This window comes from Macadamia integrifolia, chromosome 10, assembly GCF_013358625.1.
Source record: "Macadamia integrifolia cultivar HAES 741 chromosome 10, SCU_Mint_v3, whole genome shotgun sequence".
NCBI classification, from domain to species: Eukaryota; Viridiplantae; Streptophyta; class Magnoliopsida; order Proteales; family Proteaceae; genus Macadamia; species Macadamia integrifolia.
In genome coordinates, this window is record NC_056566.1 from 2,289,736 (window position 1) to 2,314,416 (window position 24,681).

Below are 24,681 nucleotides of genomic sequence, written 5' to 3' on the forward strand. Positions count from 1 at the left end.
ACATTTATATTTCAATTCGAAAACAACTTTAATTATATGAAAGTTTAACATCCGTAATTTCTATGGAAAAATGAATGCTCTCTGGTGGCATGGCCCGTGTTAGACACAGAGGGTAGACAAATGATGCCCCCACCCCTATTAATACCCATGTATGTCTTCTCATTGGCCCATGCTGGTGCAAGAAGTACATGACTATGGAGTATTATTTTCTCCAATAACTATTTGCTAATTAGGTCTCATATAGAATGCAGGGTTTAAGACGTGCGCTTGGTCCAACAGTAAGGTACGACTGTTGTGACATGGTCGTCAAATGGTCGAAACAGTCTCTCGACATTCTCTAAGTAAGGCTGCATAGTTCTCTCCCTCTCTAGACCTTGCATATGCGAAAGCCTTATGCACTGGATATGCCAAAAAAAAATAAAAGTTTAGTAAGATTGGTGTTAGAGGAAAGGTATTTCAAGTTGGATTTAGGTTGTCAGAAAGAAGTTCAAAAAAGGGTAAGGACTGATGAATTGAACCCCACCCATTTTAGCCACCAAACCCAACCCATACTTAATCTCAACCACAATAGAATTGCCTTACCAAAAAAAACAGAGCACAATAGAAAGTGAGAGAGTGAGTGACTTTGTAGTCTTTTGATTTTTTTTTTCTTTGGTAGAAAAAGACTCATGCATTCAAATCATTCAAAGGAAAATATCAGCATGCTTATTGGAGTGTGAGTGGCTCTTTCTTTTTTTCTTTAGCTCTCTTTACTCATATTGGATGGGATACTTTTTGAATTGTGAATCTGCTCTTTTATGGGAAGCTTTGTTTAAAAGGTCTTAAATTTGATATTTTAGTTTTTTTTTTTTTTTTTTTTTTTTTTTGCTGCATTGATAGATCTCGTGAACCCTTGATGTACACTCACCTCTACTCACCTCGATGCAGTGATCGACCTTCGCAAAAACTTCTTATAGATATTTTGAGAGGGTATTTCTTTCATAAAAATATTTATCACAAACATGAGTTCATGCATTTATATAATATATATATATATATATATATTATAAAATTCATAATTTACATAATCTTACCCTCAATTCACAAAGAGATTGTTTCCTAGTCTAATTTTCGATCACTAGGCCACAAGGCTCTAAGTATTAACTACTAACATGTAGGAAACATTTTCTTAATCCCCCACCCCCCAACCACAAAGAAAAATTAAACTTGGATTGACTAACTCATTGATCCACTTCAAAATTCTTTGGAAACCTATTGAAAATTAGGTATTTTTTAACTAGTGGATCAAACATGTGGACCTTGATTCAACCAAAAGTCTTATGGTTTACATAAATATTAGATGGCAGACATCCTACCATGGGTAAAGACAATAAAATACTATTGCCAATTCACTTTATTTGAAAACATTGCATCTCAAAGGCATATTCTATTTAATTCCCAAAGTATATTCTAATTTTTTCCCATTTGTTAAGTGATTCCAGGGCATATCCCCTAATAGATTGAATTCACTCTTCCCCCCCACCCCCATTTTTGTGAAGATGGGAGTGAATCTTATCCACTACAACTGCATATGGATATGGGAGATGTATTTAAGTGTGGGCAAATGAGTCCACATCCACATTACCCAAACAAGGAGTGGTAATCCAAAACGACAGAGAGGTATTGAAGAGAGCGATGGGGGTATGTCTGTTCTTATCTTTGATCAATACTCTTGAAGTATTGTTTGTTGAAGATTCTTATTATATCAAAGATTTATATGCACCGTCTCTGCACTCAAGCTGGTTTGCCCGAGAGGTTAAGGGGGAAGACTTAAGATCTTCTGCACATAAGTGCGCATGGGTTCGAACCCCATAGCCAGCACTATTTTTCACTGTTTGTTTTCTTGTTTTATCCTCTAGGAACTTCAACCTAATGGTTTTTGTTTTTGTTTTTTTTCACAAAATAGATGTAAAATTAAAGTTGAATGGAATTGTTTATTATTATATGTTATTTTTTTAAAATATTTATAAGGTTATAATTATTTTTATTTTTTATTCAAAAGGTTTTAATGTCTTTTGATTTTTTCATGATTTTTTTTTTTTAATTCTTACAATAATTGTTTATTCTAACTATGAATGGCTTAAACTTTTTTTGGTATAATTGATAACTTAACCTACTATGTATATTAATTGGTTTACTTAAATAGTTTACCATCAATTTAAATGATTCAGTTTAATTTGATTTAAATTGTTTAACTAATCGATATCAATCTTGATATCAAAACCAAACCATTTCTTAAACCGTTTCATGATTTCAATGTAAACAGCTCGATTCGATTACAACAAACAGTTTCAATTTGGTTTTATCCTTACTCTAACCAATATATAACCAATATTGAATCTATCTACATTTTTTTTTTTTTTTTTGAGGGGGGGTGGGGGTGCAACACCCACTATGTGACCAGACAAGGACTCAAAAGAACCACACCACTTATTGCTAACAAGGGTGGGGGAGGAGAGATGACCTCCTCAGACTTATGCCAAATCCACTGATTAGCTGCCGCTACTTTGCCACAAGACACTTTCTTTCTATATATATATATATATATATATATTTATTTTTGGTAAATCCTGTCTACTTGTACGCTTTATTTATTTATTTTTGGTAAATCTTACTATAAATAAAATTTTCCATGTGGCAAGAAAGAGGTGAAAAAATGGTAGAAAGAGGTAGCAGAAAATGGATTACTAATTGAGAATATAAGAAAAAAATAGCGAATATAATGGAAGCTATACAGAAAAATGGAAGCTATATGGTTGATACAACATTCATTAAGTTACCTTCTCTCCTTTAAATAATTAATGGATGAATCATTACTTTTATTTTTCAACCAAAAACGGAAAAAAAAAATAAAAATTTCTTTGTTTACTCTTTTTTTTCCTATGTGGAGCACCTAATTGTGCCATGTTTTTCATCCCTAGAAAACAATTGTACCATGTCGAGCAAGTGACGTCGTCATTTTGATTGTTTAAAAGATGAATTGATATATATCATGTATGCGATAATGGTACGGTCAGGACAACAAACAAAATTGAAATATGATTATTAAGAATTGAGACAATGATAAAACTTTGACTAAGGTTAGACATGTACCGAATCTAAAGAAAATTTGATTTCGAAGCATAAGGGTAATGAAAATGAAGATAAATTATCCAAAGATTGCTATTGTTGAAGGGTCCTAGGGTGATGGAGGTGTCTATCTCACTACTTCTTCAGCTACGAAAGCTTTAGATTGGATACTAGTTTTGGGCTGTTCATTTCATGTGTTCAATCAGGGATTAGTTTGCGACATATCGTATATGTGATAATGGTATAGTTACAATGACAAATCATGTTGAAGCAAAATGGTCAAGATTTGGAGAGTTCAAATTCACATGTTTGATGAGATTGTGCGAACTTTGATTAGGGTTACATTTGTAGGATCTGAGAAAATTTTGATTTCACTTAAATAGTGGATGTGAAAAGTTGCATATGCTAGTCTAGAGGTGGAGTTCTTAGGGTCTTTAGAGGGGCCATAGTTGTGATGCAGTGACAAATGATTTGGAATCTGCATAAACTTTCAGGGAATGTTAAAATAGTTGGAGTTACTATTAGAACTCATGTAATAGGTATAGGTGAATGACTGAAACAACAAGCACTTCATGCTAAGAACAAGTACAAATCTAATAAGAAGTGTCTCTTTCGCTTCAAATCATGTGAGTGGAAGTGAGACTCTGATCAAGTTGTAGTAGTAGGAGAGGTAAAGTCCCATTATACCATGTGACATTGAGTTTTATAGAGCAGCTGGAGGAGAGCGTAAGCTATGTCGCTTTAGATGTGATGGATAGACAGAGATTATAGGAAAGTTTGTAGAATAAACACCAACACCATTCTTTCTTGAGGGAGATTGGAGAATTCAAGCCGAGGTGAATATTTGTTAGGGTTGTGTTTTAAATTTGTAAAGCTCACACAAATTATTATTGAACTTGTATACTTTTTGCAAGGTCAGTTCTGGGTCCATTACATATGTGGGGGGAAATTTTTATAATTGAGTGTGAATTAGGATTTCTAAGGTGCCATTATTGTTTTCTTGGGGAAAAAACTTTGTAGGATTAGACAATGAGGTGAAGAGATGTAATTTTTCTTTATTAATAGAATTATTTTTGTTCTCTTCTGATTGATGTAGACATTTTTATTGAACCATGATAAATTCCTTATGTTTATGTGTGATTCCCCGTGGTTTAAAATTGTTCTACCTATTTTTTTTCCTCAATGAAAAAATTCTTTTGGGGTGGCATGGTTTGATTAGTTTATCAAACAACCCATATTCATTGTGCCACGTGGAATATAATGTGACAATCCTAACCATTGGATATAGATACCACGTCACATGATCTATATTAGTCAAGTCAAATTTCATAGTTTAATTCAATCAAATATCATCTTGTGTGTTACCATGCATCCACATTTATTGCCATGTACATATTATAGTAATTTGACCACACCTGTGTATTCTCCCATTGTTCTGAACTTTTAAACCTCTTTTTAGCAACTTGGCAAACTTTGCTTGAGAAAAACATTTACATACTAGGAAATGCCTCATTCCATATGCCATGTGGCAGATATTTGGATCCCCTTGTAAGCTTATCAGGCAGGATGTTCTATAAAGATTTATTTTATTTTATTTTACAAAAGGATTATTAACCAACTTAAAGTCTGAAAGCCAAACTAGGTAAAACTTAGTGTAATATACCCTTTCTACATACAACCTCTAGACAATAATTTCTTTCAACTCACAGAACCACCATTAAAGAAAGAAATTACAAACAAAATAAAAACAACTCACAGAACCACCATAATGTAGCCAATAACCTAAACATCATACTTAAGGCTCCACAATGACCTTCCCTGTAGCATGGCCATCCATGCTCTTTGCCCAAGCGTCTTCAGCCTTGCTCAGAGGGTGTTTGGAGTCCACTACTGTCTTCAGCTTCCCTTCTTTCACCAAACTAACAAGATATTCCAGGTTCTCACGCTTGGCAGACATAAGAAAAGGCAACAACTGCTTCTTGGAGAAGGTTAGCTTCTTTACTGCAAAGGTCAGCATGGCACTGGCACCAGGAGTGATATCTACCACCTTTCCTTGCTCGCTCAAATTAGGCTCAAAAGTAGACCAAGGGATGCCTGTCGCACAGTGGATCACTGCATCATACTTCCGACCGGAAGGGCTCTTTAAGGCTGCCCCTTCTGGTGTTTTATAGTCGATAACCTCATCTGCTCCTAAGCTCTTGACAAACTCAATGTTCCGGGCCCCACAACTTGCAGTAACATGTGTGTTCCCAAGTTTTGCCAGCTGAACAGCATAATGGCCAACACCACCTGATGCAGCAGTGATTAGAATGTTCGTTGGCTTCCCAATGCTGTTGAGCTTGATCCCAGCAGACTGGGTGAGGGCCTGTAGTGCAGTGAGGCCGGCCACGGGTAAGCCTGCTCCTTCAGCTGCTGAAACCTCATCAGGCCTTATCACAGTCAAACTCTCCTTGGCCACAGCAAACTCAGCAAGCCCACCTCCCGTCTGCCCACGGAAAATTCGAAAGAATCAGCATACATATAAAGAAAATGAAGGTGCTTCTACTCTTCTTATACGTGGAACACGTCCTCTCAATTATATTCCATCCCCTAGATGGGAAATGCCACAGGGGGTCATGTAACCAAGTGAAACCATACAAATTAAAAATAATTTTAAGTGGATCAATTTTCCACATTTTCTCCAGTAAAAACTTTTTCCCCATTCATGAGGGATGAATAAGAAGGGCAGTACATCATATTGTTATATGGGAAAATGGTTGAGTAAGAAAGGAAAAAAAACTACACAAAATAAAGTGCAAATTAGACTATCAAAACCACATGATCCATTGCCTACTGTGGGAGGACCGAAACAAAGATTAGAAGAATCAAACAGGAAGGGAGAAAAGAGACCTAGGTTGAATTTTAAATCCAACCACCCCTTCAATTCTCCAGATAAATCATAAGGTAGGTAGTACTGAATTATTCAATCCAAAAGATTAGGTTGTTAGGTGGAGAGGGCCAACTGGTATAGCCACTTTATAGACATAGTCGATGTAGAATTATTCCCAAACAGGTAGTCTAGGACATTTCCCAAGGTCTAATTGTGGCCTGCCTAATATAAACCATGCAAAATGTTGAGGCAGCGGTCATAGGAGGAGAAGCTGAAAACTAAGTAATTTTTGCTAACACGAGCGATGGCAGTTGCCAGGGGCCTTAGCGTCCTAGCAACACCTAGGCAAGGCAAGTTGCAAAGGCAAGCACCATATTCACAACACATGCCCCATTCCTCCCGCTGATTCCATTTAGGTATGCTTTCATATTCTTGTTTTTCATTTTCCCATTGCCCTTCTTCTTCTTCTTCCCTCCCCCCACCCCACCACCCCCACCCTTCATGCCTTTCTCCATTTTTGGACTAAATCTGGTTTGCGCACCTAGACACATAAGATGATTGCGTTGCCTTGGATGTGGCTGGGCATTTTGTTGCCTAGGCAGCACCTAGGCATTGCCTGGGAAACACCTTGACAACTATGAAGGTGATTATTTCAAAATGAAGAGTTATTTTGTATTAATAAATGTCGGTGATTACTCACAGAGTGACCAAGAAAAGCTACAACTTTGTCACCAGCTTTGAAATTCTTGACACCAGAACCAACTTCTACCACTTCTCCTGCTACATCGGTAGCTGTTTCATCAAGAGTGAATATCAGGACACAGTTTCTGATGCTTTTCATTTTGGAATTTCAGAATGTTTATGAAAAAAAGAGGACAAAAGATGCAATGTAGTATGAGGTATCAAATAGACACTTTTCAACACAAGCAACTCCTTCAAAATATGAGTTGACTAAAAAGTACAAATGGTATTCCTCTAAGCAGACAAACACCATCCAATTTCAAATTATTTTCGCATTTACCAATGAAATAACACTTCTAGGCCTACACTGATATTTAGATATAAGAATCAGCCATAAATTCTTCCTCTTTTTAATCATTAAGAAAATTCAAACTCTAATTCGATAATGATCACTGAATACTAAGAATTTTCTCGCATACCCTGAGCTCTTCTAAGCTTTTCCCTGGTCTCATCTTTCACAGGTGTTGACAACCAACTCTGTTTCTGGACACGTGGAAAATCTTTAACAACCAGCATTAAAAAAGATTAAACCAGTGCACGAGACTCCTGCTACAGCAGGGTCTGGCAGGGACAAATATACACAGCCTTACCCCATACATCATTCCTTATTTTCATATAATATCCCATTATTTATATAATTTGGTGTTAGATCACACTCAATGAGTCCCCCGACATAGGTTAGATCCTCTGAATCAGCAGTAATAAAAAATAACCATCATCTGTTTTACTTGACATGACTACTTGAACAGTTAATCCCTCTCTGTCCAGTGACTGGACCAAACAATTGTACTAATTGGCATAAACCCTAGCCAAAGCATGAAGTAACTAACGAAATTATCAGTTCTGTCTATTCCTTGGCCAATAAAATCACCAGACAACCAGGATTGGATTTGCTGTCTTCCACATCCTAGGCCTAGTTGCTAGCACTTGTATGTCATAGAAAAAGTGAAGCAGACACTGCTCAGCCACTGAAAATAAGTAAATATCCAGAAAAGACAAGATTTAAAGTCCAACTAGCATGAATTAGAGAAAACCATAAAGAATTTTGCAGAAATATCATACACAGAGATTTTATCACGGGGGATAATAGCCTTCCTTGCAGATGATAATCTAACACTGATGATATATGCAGTGTCACATATTTAGACAGCAGCAAGCTACATAGCTTTGACATGGAGATGTATCAGTGGCAAATATACACACTTCTGTTGTCATACCTGGACAATAGGTTCTTTACATGTGAATTATATGAATAACATAATCAATAAGGTTCTCAAATTTAAAAAATATTGAATAAAAAATGAACATATATATATATATATAGCTCAATATCGAACAACAATAAATCAAGCTCTTGTCCTACAACACTTCAAAGGTCAATCAACAAGAAGATTTCTGGGAAATGGATATTGCCTGTTATTTTTTAAGGTTGATGTCTCAAAGTAGAAACACTGAATGAAAAATGAACTTCTAACAACTAGAGGTCATGGGAAAGGCAGGATAGTTATCATAGAAATTAAACACTGAATTTCCTATAAATTTTTCATTTGCAAAATGATAGAAAATTTATTTATGGTTTTATTCAGAACTTTTCATATACATCTATGTCTCCTCTCTACTGAATCCTTGATACATGACAAGTGGACAAAGTCATTTCTATAATTTTATTCTCAAATATGACTTCAATACTTCATGTATAATTGGAAAAGTCGTTGCCTTCAGGATCATCTGAAGTCTGAACGCTTTATTTGGAACTTGGTATTCCTACCTGATGTGGAACATGATTCTCGCATAATAGTGTATAGAAAATAAGCAGCCAAATGACGTTGGATAGATTGTGGAGTTTGATTCAAATTCTATTCAATTGTTGAGTTTGAATAAGTTTAATTGTTCTTACAAGTCTTTAAATAGCCATGTAATACCATCATTGGAGAGATTTTGAAGGATTGAATAAAATTTCTTTTGAGTTCATGTGCAGTGAAGTGCCGTACGCAACTATTTTCTCCTCTGCATGATTCCAGATTTGATCCTTCTTCAGGTCAGATTTTCCTATCCTTATTTCTTCTATTTGCTTACATTATATCTGTGTTCTCTTCTTCTCTACCCAATTATTCCTCTCCATTCCCTTTGAGTTGTCTCCGAAGTACCCTGTTTCCAGTGGTATTCGCAGCCCCAAACATTGAGATCGATTTCCTTTGATTCTCATTGGATCAGCTCAAGACTTTAGAAGGTGATCGCCGAATTATAAACTGATGTAGTTTTTTTTTTTGGGTAAGAATGCTGTAGTTCAAAGAAAGAAAAAGAGAAGAGAGGCCAGCAAGCCTAGCCATCGAGCAGCCTAGTTTGGGCCCTTGTCGTTGAACTTGGTCCACTTAATGGGCCAGACTTAAGCCCATCAGTTAGCTTTTTAAGAAGTCCATGCCTGGGGGCCTATTTTCTAGCATCTATTTTGTTTATTAGTAGTCACTAGAACTACAAATAATTAGTTTCTATTTTGGCTATTTGGTAGCAATAGGTCAGTTTCTATTTAAATTATTTCTATTTTCACTTGTTTAATGTAAAAAGGATCCATTACTACACTTGTGAACCTCTTCTAGTTTCTATTTGTGCTATTTTCCTTTCTCAAAAGGTATCAACACTCCAAAACCTGTTTGAAGCTAAGGTGTTGCTTGTTGATACTTGGGAGTTGAGATGCTGTTATCAGTAGGATCACATCAAGTGAAGATTCTTCTCCATCTTCCTGTCCTGTGGCAACCTTCTGTGGTGTTATATTGCACAGACTTTCAGCCTTCTACAAACTCTTCTCGCCATCAGAATCAACTATTGTTCTGAGGGTGCAGTCACTCCCTTTGAGAACTTCCATTGACCAGAACATCAGCCTCCTTTAATGGTTAGATATAACTTTAATTTTCCAAATCTGTCTTAGTTTTGAATTTTGAAGTATTCTACTTACGGTTAGTACCCTACCATAGTACCATCAACCTCAGTTTCAGTCATATCCAATGGCTGGATCTGCTACAAGCAAAAAGTTACTAATTTCAGTCCTATCATATTTCCTGATCTGGCTATTAACTTACTGTGATATTTGGAGGTCCACCTCCATTGATCAAGTCCTTTGATCGATCCAACTTTGGTTTTGATCTGTCCAATGGATTGTTAGTTCCATAGTTGTCACGGTGCCTATGCAAACCAAGGTGGTCAAGAGGGGCAAAAATTAAGGCAACACCAGCAAGGCACCAAGGGATTGCCTAGGCGACCAAGGCACCAGTCTAGACAGCCACCACGACGCCTAGGCACTTGAGCCTTGACAACCATGGTTAGCTCTGGGTAGTTACTAAATTTGTTCATACTACTATCTATTTCTCTTCTACCTATCGGTTCACTCTTTTTGCTGCAATTGATGTTCTTCAGTCCTACCTGTGGCCTGTGGGATGTGTATAGTAGTTGATATTTAGCGAGTTTAGCCCTATCAGAAACAATCCAGCTTGTGTATTCTGGAGTCTAAATCTGGTTGCATTGAGAGTTCTATCCAGATTTTAAAATCTGTTCCTTGATTACCCCACATCAGAGTTCAGATGTTTATATTTATTTGGGAAAAGAATGTTAACCGGTCGTGCCTTCTACAATCAGACACAGGCTGTGTGAAAATACCGCTGTGCCCCCATGTGGTCGATGCTTCTGCTTGCCCTCCCATTGGCCTGTGCACTGGTGCAATAATTAGAGTTCTCTTCCCCTATTTATTTTTACCGGTGACTAGTTGGTTTGCTATTGGTTGCCCTCGCTAGGATTTTGATTAAGGAATCTAATCCTAGAGTTTCAACTTGATGGGACCCCATATCAGTTAAAGCACACACCTGAAAGCTTGAAAGAGTTGCGGTTCAGTTGGCTGAGACGTTGGGGATGACCAATTTCTTAAATTCCAAATAAGGACAGCCCATCATAAATTTTACCCATAAAGCCCTCTGTTATGAACTGTTTAATCTGTCTTTCTAAAATTCCAGAGACTTCCACCCCAATTTTATTCACCTATACGCCCTTGATTCTGTTATCTTTAAAAGGCACTAAATTGTTCTGAAGAATTACCAAATTTGCACTGCATCTTTTAAATTGAGTCCTATTTCACTTATGTGGGTCAACAACGATCCCATTTAAGGGTTTCAGAACCATGGTCTGCATCAAGGGCACAACCAGGTCCTCGACTATCCTGTATTATAGAAAAAAATTTAAAAGTCAAGAATTGATAAAGTAATCCTGGATTATATATGCAACACCCACTCTGTTAACATTCCGCAAAATAGATCCAAATCAAGTTAGTGTTCATAACAATACATACGGTTTCCTACAGTTGAAAAATATTCAATAATCTTTGTCATGGTAACCCCATGAAAATTCAGTACTAGAATACAGACAATCAAAAATAAAATGCATGACACCAAAAACCTCTGGATTTACCTGGTATGTAAGGGAATTTTCCTGGCATAAATGGTCGTAGCTGGCCTTTCTGAATCTTCCAATCGACTGGATTTAGACTTCTTGCTTCTAGCTTCAGCAAAAGTTCATCTTTCTTTGGAGCAGGAACAGGAACTTCCACATGCTACAAAAGGAAGGAGGTGGGGGAGTTAAAAGCCTAAGCAAGCACCAAACTTACGAATAGTGTCAACCCTCTGCTAAAGCAAGTCAGGTAGTATAAATCAAAATTCATGAAATCTAAATGAGAACAATTACATGAGAAAACAAAAGGAAAACCACAACATATAAGGTCAGGGAAACTTTAAACCTCAACATGGAAAAAGTTATCTGATGGATTTCAACTAGGACAGGATTTTTTTTTTCTCTCATTGGGAGGGTGGGGGGGAGGGGGAGACAAAGAAACATGACTATTGACAAGCAGCCAATGCTTTTCTGATTCCAATATATCACTTATTATTTTTAATCATCAACCAATTTTTACTCAACAAAATTACTAAGGAAACACACACAGGTTGTTCTTCTTGGAAAAAAAAAATTAAGTAATTCTCTACTTTTTATTTTTATATTTTTTTATCAGTTATTCTCTATTCATAGTCACTGAAAACCTACCAAATGCAAAAAATAGCAAAAGAATGTTTAGGTTATTTGTCTAAATAAATAAACACCTCATCCCATCAGAAGAATGAAAAAATAATGGGGACATTTTGACAAGCAGAACCCTCCATGTGTGATGCAGTACTGAAGATATACCAGCGCAGGAGGTCCAAGAAAGCCCAGGCTTAGCGTGACCCAGTATATTTTTAGGCTTGGGTCCACATTGTTTTAAGTTTAGTCCATATGTTATATGTTTTAAATATTTTTGAGTTAGTCCTGGTTGAACCAGTGGTTCAGTTGGTCCAATTTAAGTTAGATACTTTGGCACTGTTTGACAACGTTTCGTTTTTTCCGTTTCTGCGTTTTCTTGTTCCCAGAAACGGAGAAACAATCTAAAAAGCGTTTGATAAAGTTGTTTCGTTTCACCCATTTCTAGAAACATAAATCAAAATTTATGCATATTTACAATTCTAGAAACAACTTTGACAAAAAAAGTCGGACTTGTTTCGTCGTTTCTAGAAACGAATTTGAGAAAAAAAAAAAAAAACGTTGTTGTGCCTGATAAATCTCTCAACTATTTAAACGTAAAGAGAGGCAACCGAACCGTCTCTCCCTTTTGGGCATCAGATGACACTATTGGGTTTTTTAGTGACATTATGTCTGCAAAAAAAACGTTTGGAGAAACAGGTTTATCAAACACCAAAAAATCCATTTTTATTTCCAAAAACGTGAAAATCCGTTTCTGTTGTTTCTGTGTATTTGTCTATGGATTAAAGTTTTCTAGGTGGAATGTAGGGCTATGCTGTGTGCCTCAACCAATGAGAGTGCACGGTGAGGCATTGACTAGGGGGTGCGGTAGTCATTTCACACCCCCATGTCTGGGGGCAGCCCCCATGTCCCACCCATAAAATACTTCCCCTTTGTCTATTGTCTTTAAGTATTTTAAGTTGGGTCCACATCCTTTTTAATGACTATTTGCACTGTTTAGACTCTAAAAAGGATAAGTGAGTTGTAATAGGAATTGGCTAGGGGGTTTCCTAGCCAGATTCAAATATTGCATTTTGGCTTTTATAAATAAGAAGCATGGGGTCTTTCACCCAAAATTTTGCTTTTGAAAAGGTGGCTGTTCTGCTGCTCCTTAGCATAGAGGATATCCGCTTGTGTGAATCAAGGTGTGATTGGCGTGAAACCAATCTACACTTTGTGGTGGAAGCCTGGGTGCCATTGTTCCTGCAGTTGTCTACATTAATGTATTGTTCTGTCCATATAATTTCTGCAATTTCTGTTCGGTCCTAGCTTCCTGTGATATAGCAATCCTACCCTCACTAGGATTGCTAATTTTGAGGTGTTCTGATGTGATGATTTCAATTCTGATTTCATAAACCTTCTATCGGTACTGCACTCTTCCAGATTCTGTTTTCAATATCTAAATCTGTTGAGTATTTGACAAAGTCCTACCTCAAGTAGGATTTGCATCTTAAAGACTTGAAACCCGAATTCAAGATATGGTGTTTCATATTCTGCTGAGACTGAAATTTATACCATATGCTGATTTCTATTGGATTTAATAATTCTGTTATCTGTTCTTTAATCAGACTTTTAGTTTGAAGTTTTTTACCTCTACCCTAGTGTCACTAGGAATTCTCCATAATTTCTCATCCACCATTGGATCAGGCTGATATTTTCAACAAGGTTTACACACCTTAAAAGAGGAACTCGAACAGGCTTTCAGCCTGATCTGACTTTTTGATCTCATTCTACATATTTTCTCCTATTGCTGGACTTTTCTCTCTCTGTTTCGATTCTGCTTCAAAATTGATTTTAACCCTTAAATAAGTACCACATTAAAGTGGCTCCAAAGAGGCTAACTGTAAAAATAAGCTTATGATGCAGAAGCAAGGTACCAGAAGCGGTACCAGAGGAGGTAGAAAACCAGATCAGATTCCAGACCTTGATAGACTGTGACAGAATCTGACAGCCTGCGGTTTCAGTTTATGTCCAGGTCCTGATTTCACATTACAGGTCACATCAGGACTTCATCTCCAGTCCAACTGTGGGATCTTTCATCAGTTTTATTTTCCTTTGTTGATTTTATTAGTCAGGCTGGATGAAGCTTATTTAATTTCCAGTCCTGTTTCCGTTATGTTTTCTTTATTATTTAACTTTCCTAGTCAGAATCAAACTCCCCCAATGCTGGTTGATAGGCAGAGCTAGATTCAGGTTTGGTTTTGCTTCTCTTTTTACATCAGGATTAAATCTCCTTCATAAGTCGATCATAATTTGGGATTTATGGTCTATTATATGCATGTAAGGCCTTCAGGCCCTCCCATCGATTTTAAAGTTTGTAATAGATTCAGATTTTTCTGAAGCAAGCTGCTCTGGATTCAGTGGTGTACCTGGTGGATTCCAGGTGAGGCCTACGTGGAAAACTAGCTTTTAACCTTTTATATTGCTATCTATTCTACTATCTATCCTTCTATCAGAGATACAGGTCAGATCTCAACACTGATTTACCATGCGGTTGTTTGGTTCTCTGCTGATTATCAGATTCTGTTAATGTTTACTCATTCTGATATATTCTATCAGTTAGTAAACAGTTGCCAAGGTGTCTCCTAGGCGTCCAACCTCCCTGGTTTCCTAGGAGGTGCCTGGTTGCCTTGGCCACCTTGTTGGTTTCGCTTTGCGTCTAGGTCCCCTCCAACACCTTGGGTTCCCTAGATGTCGTGACAACTATGGTTAGCATTCAGATAGCTTCAGGAAATTCTAGATTTACATCATTTTGAGTGTGTAACTGAATCTGCTTAACATTATTCCTTATGGCAGTAGGACACTTCAGCAAATCACTATTCTATTATCAGAATCTGACTATACTTTGCATGCAGGCCTTTTCTGTTAATAGAATTGTCCCATCGACTGGTTTTAAACCTATTCTGGTCTGTTTAACTTTAGTTGTAGAAATTTCTCTGATTCTGTTCTGTTTTCCTTATCATGAAATTCTGTTTTTATATACTTCTATAAAAACTATTTGTTAGAAGATTATATTCCATTATTTTGGGATAATATTCCTGATGAAACCAGGATCTGGTATCAGAAATTGAAACCAGAGGCTGCTAGATTCTGTCAGAGGCTGTCAGGGTCCGCAATCTGATACGGGGACAAGATCCTCTCAAGTGCACCAGTGCACCCATTGCACATCCGATGGCCAGGGGTGCATGCCCAGATGCTGCCAGCCGTCCGATGCACGCTGATTACACTGGGACACTGGAGAGGATCCAGGTCACTGATATGGTCTTCTTCCTCTGGCACTACTGCTGGTACCTTGCTTCTGCATCAGTTGATCTTGAATGGACTATGAAGTGCCTCATCCATCCACAATAAAAATAATGCATATTGTACATAACATTGGACGCTCAGTGCATGGTAAACTTCACAATGTAAGCCGTACAATAAAGTTGACAAGGCATCAGAGGTACTTTATCTAAATTTGCTTTCAGACTTAACCTCAAAAGCTCCCAATTTATTCTAGAAGATCTATTTACGGAACTTACATATTGACACATTGGATGGAGAGGAGTGTTGGGATTCTTTACTATAAAAACATATGAATAACCCGATTGGTGTTAGAATACAAAAGTCATAAACCAATCATAAAAGATTAACCATGGGTGTAATCCCTAAACCAAAAACACACAAACATGTGGATTTACCCCATATATGATAATCAATGGGAATAGAAGAATACATGTGTGTAAGTTTAGAAATCCATAAGTATTGATCATGAAGCTCTCTCCCATGTGCTCAAGGATCAGTCCCATGAAGATTGTAACAAACACAAGGAAGTCTTATCCACTAAGATCTTCTGCAGTCTTTCACCCACTACTCCTGTAAGGGGAGTTCATGCTTCCAAGACCATGAAGATGTTAAAGTGACGGCTGCAGGGACCTTTAATTTCTATTTATAATAGAATCCCTAAAACCCTAATTCATTCCCACAATGGATTGGGCTAGAAGTTTCCTAATCAGAGTAGGTCTATAATTGCTTGGGCTCAATGGATCAATCGGTATCAGTCAAGTCCACATAAAAATCCTAACAATCTCCCACTTGGGCTACACTAATACTAATGTCTTTCCATTGACATCTGGCCAAATAATCCCAAAACTGAACACCACTCAAATAAACTTTGATTCAATCAATAATCTTTACTGTTGAATAATAATAGAAAATACACCTCAATATATGGCATATAACTATCTAATGTTACAAACAATAGAAACTATCAATCCAAATCACCTAGAAACAGATATATAAGGAATTGATATCATACCAGTGATCACATGAAATATACATTTCCTTATAGGTCTTTTCCTGATCTAAATATCAGCCTACTTTGAAAACCTCACAGGTAGTAAACTTTGATATTAATCAACACTTAGGCAAACCGCCCTTTTCTTGAATTAATATCTTACTTTGGCATACCGCTTATGGCTAACTGCCACTTCCATGGATTTAGGTTAAATACCACCATAAATCACAATCTTTTGCAAACCGCCTATGGTTAATCACCATTACCATGAATTTATGTTAAATACTATCATAAATCACAAACTTTGACAAATCGCCTGTGGTAAACCACCACTTCTTTGGACTTAGGCTAAATACTGCCATAAATCAAAAAATTTGGCTAAATACTGTCATACATCATGAATCCTGACGAAATACCACCAATTACCTTGACTTATCATCAATTACTTTGGGTAAGCATTACCAATAAACCTTAGCAGACACCGCCTTTAAACTTTGGCTTTTGCCACCATGATATCCTTGGTTAAATGAGATCATAAAACTCCCACTAATTAAGTATATCAAAAACCTCAATAACACCATTGTGAGAAAACATGGCTCTTGAGCACTTTGTCGATAAACTTGGGTGACATCACCTTTGGATAAATGTCACCTTTACTTTGGGAAACACACAATTGAACTGAATGTACCACTTTAGTGGGTTTCACTCATTCCTATCATGTTTTCCACATTGGAGATGAATATACGTACAGAAATGTATGTTTTAATGTGTTTCTTACACAACCAGGGACAACACAAACAAATGAAACATAAATGTATATAAATAATTCAGAGAATAAAATTTAAAATGAAATCAATTCAAAATTACTCCAAAATCATTATAAACTTAATAGGGCAACAAAATTGCTCATATTTCCCTTCAGTTGTGCTTTGATCAGCAACAACACCTGTTTGGGTTCCCTAAGAGCTAAAACCAGATCAAGTAACCCTAAAAATCTCGGGTATGAAACATACACACCAAATAACCGGGCTAAAAAATTTAATATATACATCAAGCAGATAAACTACACAATAAATGTACATCTAACAGATAAAACATACAAGAGTCACAACTATAACTACATTCCTATCATTTGACTAAGAATGCACTGGTCCTCTTGTAAATCCAAATTTACAGTAAAAATACAATTACTTTTATCACATATGGGCTTAGAAACCTTTAAGTTACAATCATTTCCATACATGTATTTTCTTTAACTTGGGTGACATCACCTTTGGACAAATGTCACCAACTTTACTGCGCTTGGAAAAAGAATGGAAGAATAGGATGTGCCACTTTGGTGGATTCCACCCAATTCTTTCATAGCTTCCTATAAATGTACTGTGCAGCATAAAATGTGCGCAAGCTCACACTAGTTTAATTCTAGCATATTTATCCATCATATGGTGTTTCAAACAAAACATACAAGTACAAAATGACATGAATATGAATTTACTATATATTTCAGTCATAAATAATTTTTCAATATCATGAGAATAATAAATCAATGCAAAATTTAAAATAGTTCTTTTGCATGAAAAACAATATAGTACACCGAATTTATCCTTTCACTAGCAACCTAGTATATTAAATTTATCCTCCCACTGGCAACCTAGTATAATAAAATCCCTAAAACCCTAATTCATTCATACAATGGATTGGGCTAGGAGTTTCCTAATCAGAGTAGGTCTATAATTGCCTGGGCTCAATGGATCAATCGGTATCAGTCAAGCCCACATAAAAATCCTAACATGGAGGACTTGTGGCCATAAACTCTCGCAACTCTGGCCCCCTTTCAAACTACAAATAGCATGTATAAAATCCTAAAATCTTGAAGGAGGTGAGGGAGGGGTAATTTCCCCCTTCTGGCACTGCCCATGGTTGTTGAAGTTTTCTATGTCAGATCTGAACCTGTTCTTAAATCTCAATTCTTTCCAGGGAGAGGCAGCAGTAAAATATGTAGCAGTTGCCTGACGAAGGAGAAAGTTGTGTAAAGCTTTACGTTACTTGGTCAATTACTAAGATTTATCTTTGACACCAAAATATTTCTTACTCTTGCATGTGTTCATGAAGGGACAAGGGAGTGTGTGAAAGAGGATAATGATTTTAAGAGTTTGCAGGTTGGAACTGGAGAACCAGTACAGAGGAGGAAACTTATACAGGCTAACCAAATAAACACTAAGGCTTAAAATGTGTTACTGTTGGTTGGACAGCAACATAACCTTAACCACTGTGCATCAGTGTTTTCTTCATTGATCTTTTTTCCTTCAGATTAGGAATTAGAGAATTTCAACTCAAAGTAACACTATTTCAAAAGACAACTTCATGGTGTCTTTTCACACACATCCGCAGTTTTTCCACATCCCAATCATGGTGTCTACTAATTTCCAGGTTATTCTTCCAAAATACATCTCACTATGTACAAATTTCAGGTTCTTCTTCAAAATCAAGCCCCTTCTATATTAGATCTATGTTCCCAGTAGATTAATTTTATTTAAAAAAAAAAAATTCATATTCCACACTTATGGGTTTCTTATTTATGGAATTAGAGGGATCTGTCTCAACATTATCACAACAAATCCATAGAACTAAAACAGTTTAGTCGGTCATAGATCGCATCCTCTCCATGTAACTAAAGATGGGGTAATTGCGATATAAACAAACTGAATCTTAACTTACGAAAAATTGAACCAAAATGAACCCAGGGAATTAAAAAGAAGAAGAAAAGAAGATCACCTTTAAACCAGCAACTCCGCCACCATAACCACCGAACTGCACAGCACGCATGACCTTGCTGGCCATTGTTTTCCCCTAGAAAGTCAGAAAAAGAAACCCGAAAGCAGAGAAATAGTTACAACCGCCACCGGTGGAGATCTACAACACCAAGAAGGCAATAACACTAAAGACTAAGGAGGCCGACCATGGACTTTGAGGGCGCATGAAGTGAAACTACCGCCACACTCGTCTCGAACCAATTGGGGGAGACAAAGGATATCAATAATTTAAAGTCTCTATTTTGACTCTTTGACAGCAAGATTATACACGGACAAAGGAACCACTATTCTAGGAAAACAAACCCTACCCGCTTGGGTGGCTCTACGCCAAAGTATAGGTAAGAGTGAAAAGATCGTATAGCCCCCACTTTAATGCCTTGGCATGATAGTCCATTGACGGATTCACATCCTTTGCAGCAAACGATGAGATATGATAAGCATCAGACAGTTGAGACTAATTAAACATCACTCCAAGGGACTCCTAACCACTTAATGCTCATTGCATTAATGCAGTTGTGGTAAACGATTTTCAGATTCTATTAATTTATGTCCTGATGTAATCCTCTACGTCCATGCCATTGACACATGGGACCACATGACTAGCCCTTACCTTGTGAAATAAAACATAATATCTTTATAAATATTTTCTTATACATTTCCATTGGCCTTACACTCTCTTTCACGAAATACATTTTTTATTCTTTAATTGCTTTAGATAAATATCTAGTTTCTTTACTACTATTTCCAGCTTTTCAAGAAGAATGTGACCCTCACCCCCCCCATGTCTATTGTACCTCGTAGGGGTGTCAATTCCTAAATCAAACCGGTAAAATCGGTCAGATCGAACTGATAACAACACGGACTGAACCGAACCGAAGCCTTATTGGTTTGGTTCAGTTTCGAGTATTGCAACTCCAAAACCAAACCAAACCGCACCAGAAACCGGGTTAACCCAAAACCAAACCGAAACCGGCTCAAAACTCGGATCAAAACTGAAACCAAATCTGTAAGAAACCGAAACACTCCAAAATTCATTAAAAAAATCAAAATTTGCATAGTTTTGTATACATTTGTATGGAAAGTCGAATCCAAACTAGACCAAAAACCAAAACCAACCCGGTTACAAATCGATTTAAGAAACCGAAGACAAACCGAAACCAAACTGCACCAAAACCGAAATCAAAACCAAACCGAAACCGAAATTTCCTTATTGGTTCGGTTTCGGTTTCAACTTTCTTACACCGAAACCAACTCAACCTGGACCAAAACCGAGCCGGACCGACCGATTGACACCCCTAGTACCTCGTATGCCCCTTAACAAAAAAATCTTTGATTTTGAACATAGAAAAAATAAATACTATAATAACTAAAGACAAAAAAAAATATTTTATTCAATTTTCATTTTCTTATCTTCTTTCTTGCTATCTAATTATATACTCTGAGTCAGGTAACTTGTAAAGGTCAATAATCCTCACCGTTCAATATTTCCTTTTCTTTGTAGCATGGCGATTGGCCACCATCATGTCTTATCATTAATATAGACATAATATTTGCATTTCCTCATCTTATCTACTGTTAATTTGTAACTTTTCTTTTCTTGTAAGTCATCTTCCACATTACTTGAAATTGTATCCCATCTAACCTTAAAAGCTAACTTATTAGCTAATCGAAACCACATAATTAACTCTAAGAGTTAATATTACATCCAGCTTTGAAACATTTGCTTAACGTCCTACCTTTGACTAGTTTGGGTGCCAATGGGTACTTTGAAAAACCACAACTCATAGAAACAAAGTAGAAAACAAGATTTATGTAGAAAAATAGCAGCCAACTAGGATTATAAGTAATAGAATCATAAGATGCTTCACAAATAAGTATTGGATGATCCACAGAAGGCAATGCGTAATACTAATCCATCATCAGACAAGCCAAAATTGTGATGTCCAAATAGAATGACTATATGCATCAATAGTAGCTATTAACTTAGGTTGTTTTTGGTAATCATTCAGATGTTTTCTTGTTCTATGGGAACAAAAAAATGGAATAAAGTGTTTGGTGTCAACTTGGTGTTTTTTCGGTTTTGTTAGAATGAAAAATGAAAAAAAAAACCCGTTTGACACTCAAAATGTTAGAATGAAAAAACCTCGTTCCGTCATTTTGGTTTTGTTTTCAAATACAAAAAAGTGAACAATTAGGGTAATAGTTCCTGAAATAGGTTCACCAAATTCCATTTTTTTTTTTTAAATAGAATTTTGACACAGAAATTGAAAATTTTGTTTTTGACCCGAAAAGTCGTTTCTGAAACTGAATGACTACCAAATGCAGTCGGACAAGCTAGAATTGCAATGTCCAAAAAGAATGAGATACATGCATGTTATATTTATGTATTAAATATGTTTTAAACATTATGTCTGCATCACACCAACTTTACAACATCATTACAATATTAATTCTACATTATTTGAGAGAAGAAAAAAACACATTAGGAGAAGAATACCTAACTCTGGATCCTGATTTTCCTATGAGGATTGTCTCGACTTAGATGTGTGGGGTCCAATTTCGACTACTTTGTCGCTTTCAACATAGTTCTAGAGGTTCTCAGAATATTAGATTCTCAGTGTCTAGTGAAAGGATTCCCGTAGCTCCCTAGATTTCAATACTTCTCTATGGTGTTCAAGGGGTGTTTTGAGTATTTCAACTGGGGTTTCACAAAGTTTGTACAAGAGGAAGGCATTCTGGTGAGAGAGAGAGAGAGAGAGAGTTTTCAAAACAAGATTGAAAGCTATCGGGTCTTAAGGGTGAGAGAGAGAGATAATGAAAGAGTTTAAAAATAAAGGAGTAAGGTTCTCTGGTGGAGTGAAAATAGGTGAGAAAGAGGGGGAGAGAGGAGGGACTTTGGTTTTGGGAAAGAGTAGGTTTTGGGTGGGAGTGAGGTTAAGTTGGAGAGCTAAAGAGGAGGGAAGGGGCTTGGTCTCTGAAAATGGAAAGACAATAGAGTGCTCTTGGGTGGAAGGGGATGTAGCTAGGGGTGAGACATTTGGGGTTGCTTGGGCTTGGTTGGTTTAGTTAGATTCGGGTCAACCTGTTCCAACATGGGTTGATCTGATCCAATCATATATATTTTTTTTTTCTATTTTATTCCCCACAATTTGAAAATTCATATCTCCCTAATCGTAAGTTTGGTTCTTGTGAATTTAGTGTCGTTGGAAAGGTCTTTCTTTATCAAAAAAAAAAAAAAAGTTGGAAAGGTCTTGGTATGATTGTATTGGGCTAAAACATATTCAAAAGAGACCCAAGTCTAGGGTCCAATTGATTGTATTCACAAAAAATAATGGCTAAATCAAACTGTTTCTGCCTAAATTTTTAGGACATGGTTCTTAATGATGAAACACATTGGTTTACAAAATTTTGCACCAAATTGGAAAGAATTGGTAAATTACATCCATTATAAAGACAAATTGATCATTTTATCTAGATAACCCCGAATTTATTGTGATTGAGATTTTCAATGAGATTCCAGGAAGCTTCTTCCATCACTATCGATAAAATTTCTGAGGTCACAAAATTTGATATTTCTAATTGTCAAATTAATTTTAGGGCATTGAACCTTGAAGTTTTAGCTTGCTAGATCTAAGTCTACTTTTTCAATGGTTGGTGAGCTAATATGTAATAGAAGTTGAAATTAAAACGTTATTGATTGAATCTTTCCCGGTATGATTTAAGATTTGATCCTAAAATAACTATTTCATAGGTTTATTGGTCTACACTTCTTTTAAATCATGTTTCCTGTCTACTAAAATAGGAGCCAGTTATATTTCTTAATCCTTAAAGTCTAACACTACCTCTGATGCTCACAAATCAGTCTGGAATTTTATGCTAAAATTAAAAATATGATTATTTTTAAGAAATTTTTTTTGTTGATGGGGTTCACACTAGAAATAATATATATTGACATGATCATTTTGTTTCTCAATGATTATTTTTTTACTAACCAAGAGAAAGAAATTCATGTAACCAGTTCTTTCTATTACTCTTTACTTTATTTGGACCACTCGCAATTAATATGTTTTTAACCTTATTTCTTCAAATACCTCTAGTATTATGTCTAATATAATAAATGGTTATCTAGACCATCCTTTAAATATGATTGAATTTGGTCTTGAAAATTTTTAAATGAGTTATCTAGACCATCCTTTAAATATTTGACGATCAGATTTGCCACATCACCTTTCCATATGACACCAATAAGCACATACATTAGAAAAAGTACTTGACATTTGGAGTTTAAGTTTTGAAAACTTGTAATACAAAATTGCCACCGATGTAGATAAGCTTAACTTAGTGGCCCATCTAATTCTGTCAAATTGAAAATTGATATGGCATAGTCTATTGGAGGGCAATGATCCATATAACCAACCTCATTTAATTGAGATTTTCCTAACTTACTCGGTTGTGCCTCTTTCCTCATACTTTCATAACTCTTGTCTATTTTCTCATCTCACATTTATTCATCTCCCCTGTTTTGTTTGTACCTTATTTTTTCCTACTTAGTACTGCACAAATCCATATAGCCAACCTGAGAAGACCAAGTTTGTCATCGTTGTTGAAAGTTGATATGACAATTCTAACCATACATGTATATCGGTATGCATCCTCATATATGTATATACAGAGCTATAATACTTTAAGCACTATTATGTATTCCATCAAAGATCTAGATTTTCAAAGCTTTATTTAGCCACTTGGCAAACTACGTTTGACCTAACACTTGCATGTGGCAAGGGACTTGAGGTGTCCTAGTCTACAAGATTTGGATCCCATCCATCATGCCACATGATATATTTGTGGGCCCAATTAGATGAATTTTACTAGTGGGACCAATTATATATACTTTGCCAACACTCCACGACCATTTCAGCCGCAACCCCCCAACACTCCACAACTCCCACGTCCGCAAGCAAGCCAACCTTTACGCAATAGATTAAGCTACACCTTTTGTAAAGGGTGTTGCCATGGGCTGGCCCATGAAGTATTTATTTGCTTGATATAGAAGTACAATGAACTGGGCTTAAGTTGGACCTGTCCCAGCCCAATGTTGTACCCCATTCTAGAACTCTAAAATGACCACCTTGTATGTTTAAGGTTCAAGAATAATTATATGTTTTAAGGTTCAAGAATAATTAATCAAATTGTTTGAAAAAGAATGCCAAGTGATATTAGATATTAGATATAATATTAGAAGTATGTGTTCATGCATGAATGATGGATTTTTATATAAATATGAAATAAAATTAAAATAAATAATAATCTATGGAAATCATATTAGTTAGAAGATATTAAAAAATAATTTTTCTTTTGGATTTTGTAGATGCAATTTCAGTAATTTCAATTTTTTTTAGTCTAAAGTCAGAATAGATGCAATTGACTACAAACCGTTTTGACCAAGTTAACATTCCCCTTTTTCCTTGGTAAACAAGATTTTTTTTTTTATAAAACTTGGTAAACAAGATAGCATTCCCAATATATATTATTTTTTTAAATCATTTTATTGTAATATTTATTAGACTATAGAGACTAGTGATACATATTATATAGGACCGAGTTTCTCTACACCATGGTGAATGGGAATTTATTCATTGTGGGTGATCAGGGCCATTCGAGGGGGAAAGGGGAGAATGTATAGGATTCTTGGACTCTTAGGTTCACTGTGCAATCAAGGGAAACTTTGTCCTATATTATATATAATTAAATGGAGTAAAGTTCGGACTAGGTGGAGCTGGCCA

General features: G+C 36.2%; 1 protein-coding gene and 1 non-coding gene across 2 annotated transcripts; one reads left to right on the plus strand and one right to left on the minus strand.

Annotated features, from left to right (window-relative positions):
* The first annotated feature begins 1,777 nt into the window (after positions 1 to 1,777).
* On the plus strand, positions 1,778 to 1,860 carry TRNAL-UAA. The gene has a single exon. It is a non-coding gene; the product is annotated as a tRNA-Leu (tRNA).
* A 2,817-nt stretch (positions 1,861 to 4,677) lies between these two features.
* LOC122091679 (chloroplast envelope quinone oxidoreductase homolog) lies at positions 4,678 to 19,118 on the minus strand. Its single transcript, XM_042661722.1, has 4 exons — positions 18,861 to 19,118; positions 11,171 to 11,312; positions 6,678 to 6,769; positions 4,678 to 5,593 (listed from the first exon to the last, which is right to left on the minus strand). The coding sequence occupies exons 1-4, from the start codon at positions 18,924 to 18,926 to the stop codon at positions 4,904 to 4,906; spliced, it is 990 nt and encodes a 329-aa protein (XP_042517656.1). The 5' UTR covers positions 18,927 to 19,118; the 3' UTR covers positions 4,678 to 4,903.
* Positions 19,119 to 24,681: the final 5,563 nt, after the last annotated feature.

Coding starts and splice junctions, on each gene's coding strand:
- LOC122091679 (XM_042661722.1), bottom strand. CDS start 18,926: ATGGCCAGCAAGGTCATGCGTGCTGTGCAGTTCGGTGGTTATGGTGGC. Junction 6,770..11,170: donor AAAATTCCCTTACATACCAG/GTAAATCCAGAG, acceptor TTGATGAAACAG/CTACCGATGTAGCAGGAGAA. Junction 5,594..6,677: donor TAGCTTTTCTTGGTCACTCT/GTGAGTAATCAC, acceptor TTCCGTGGGCAG/ACGGGAGGTGGGCTTGCTGA.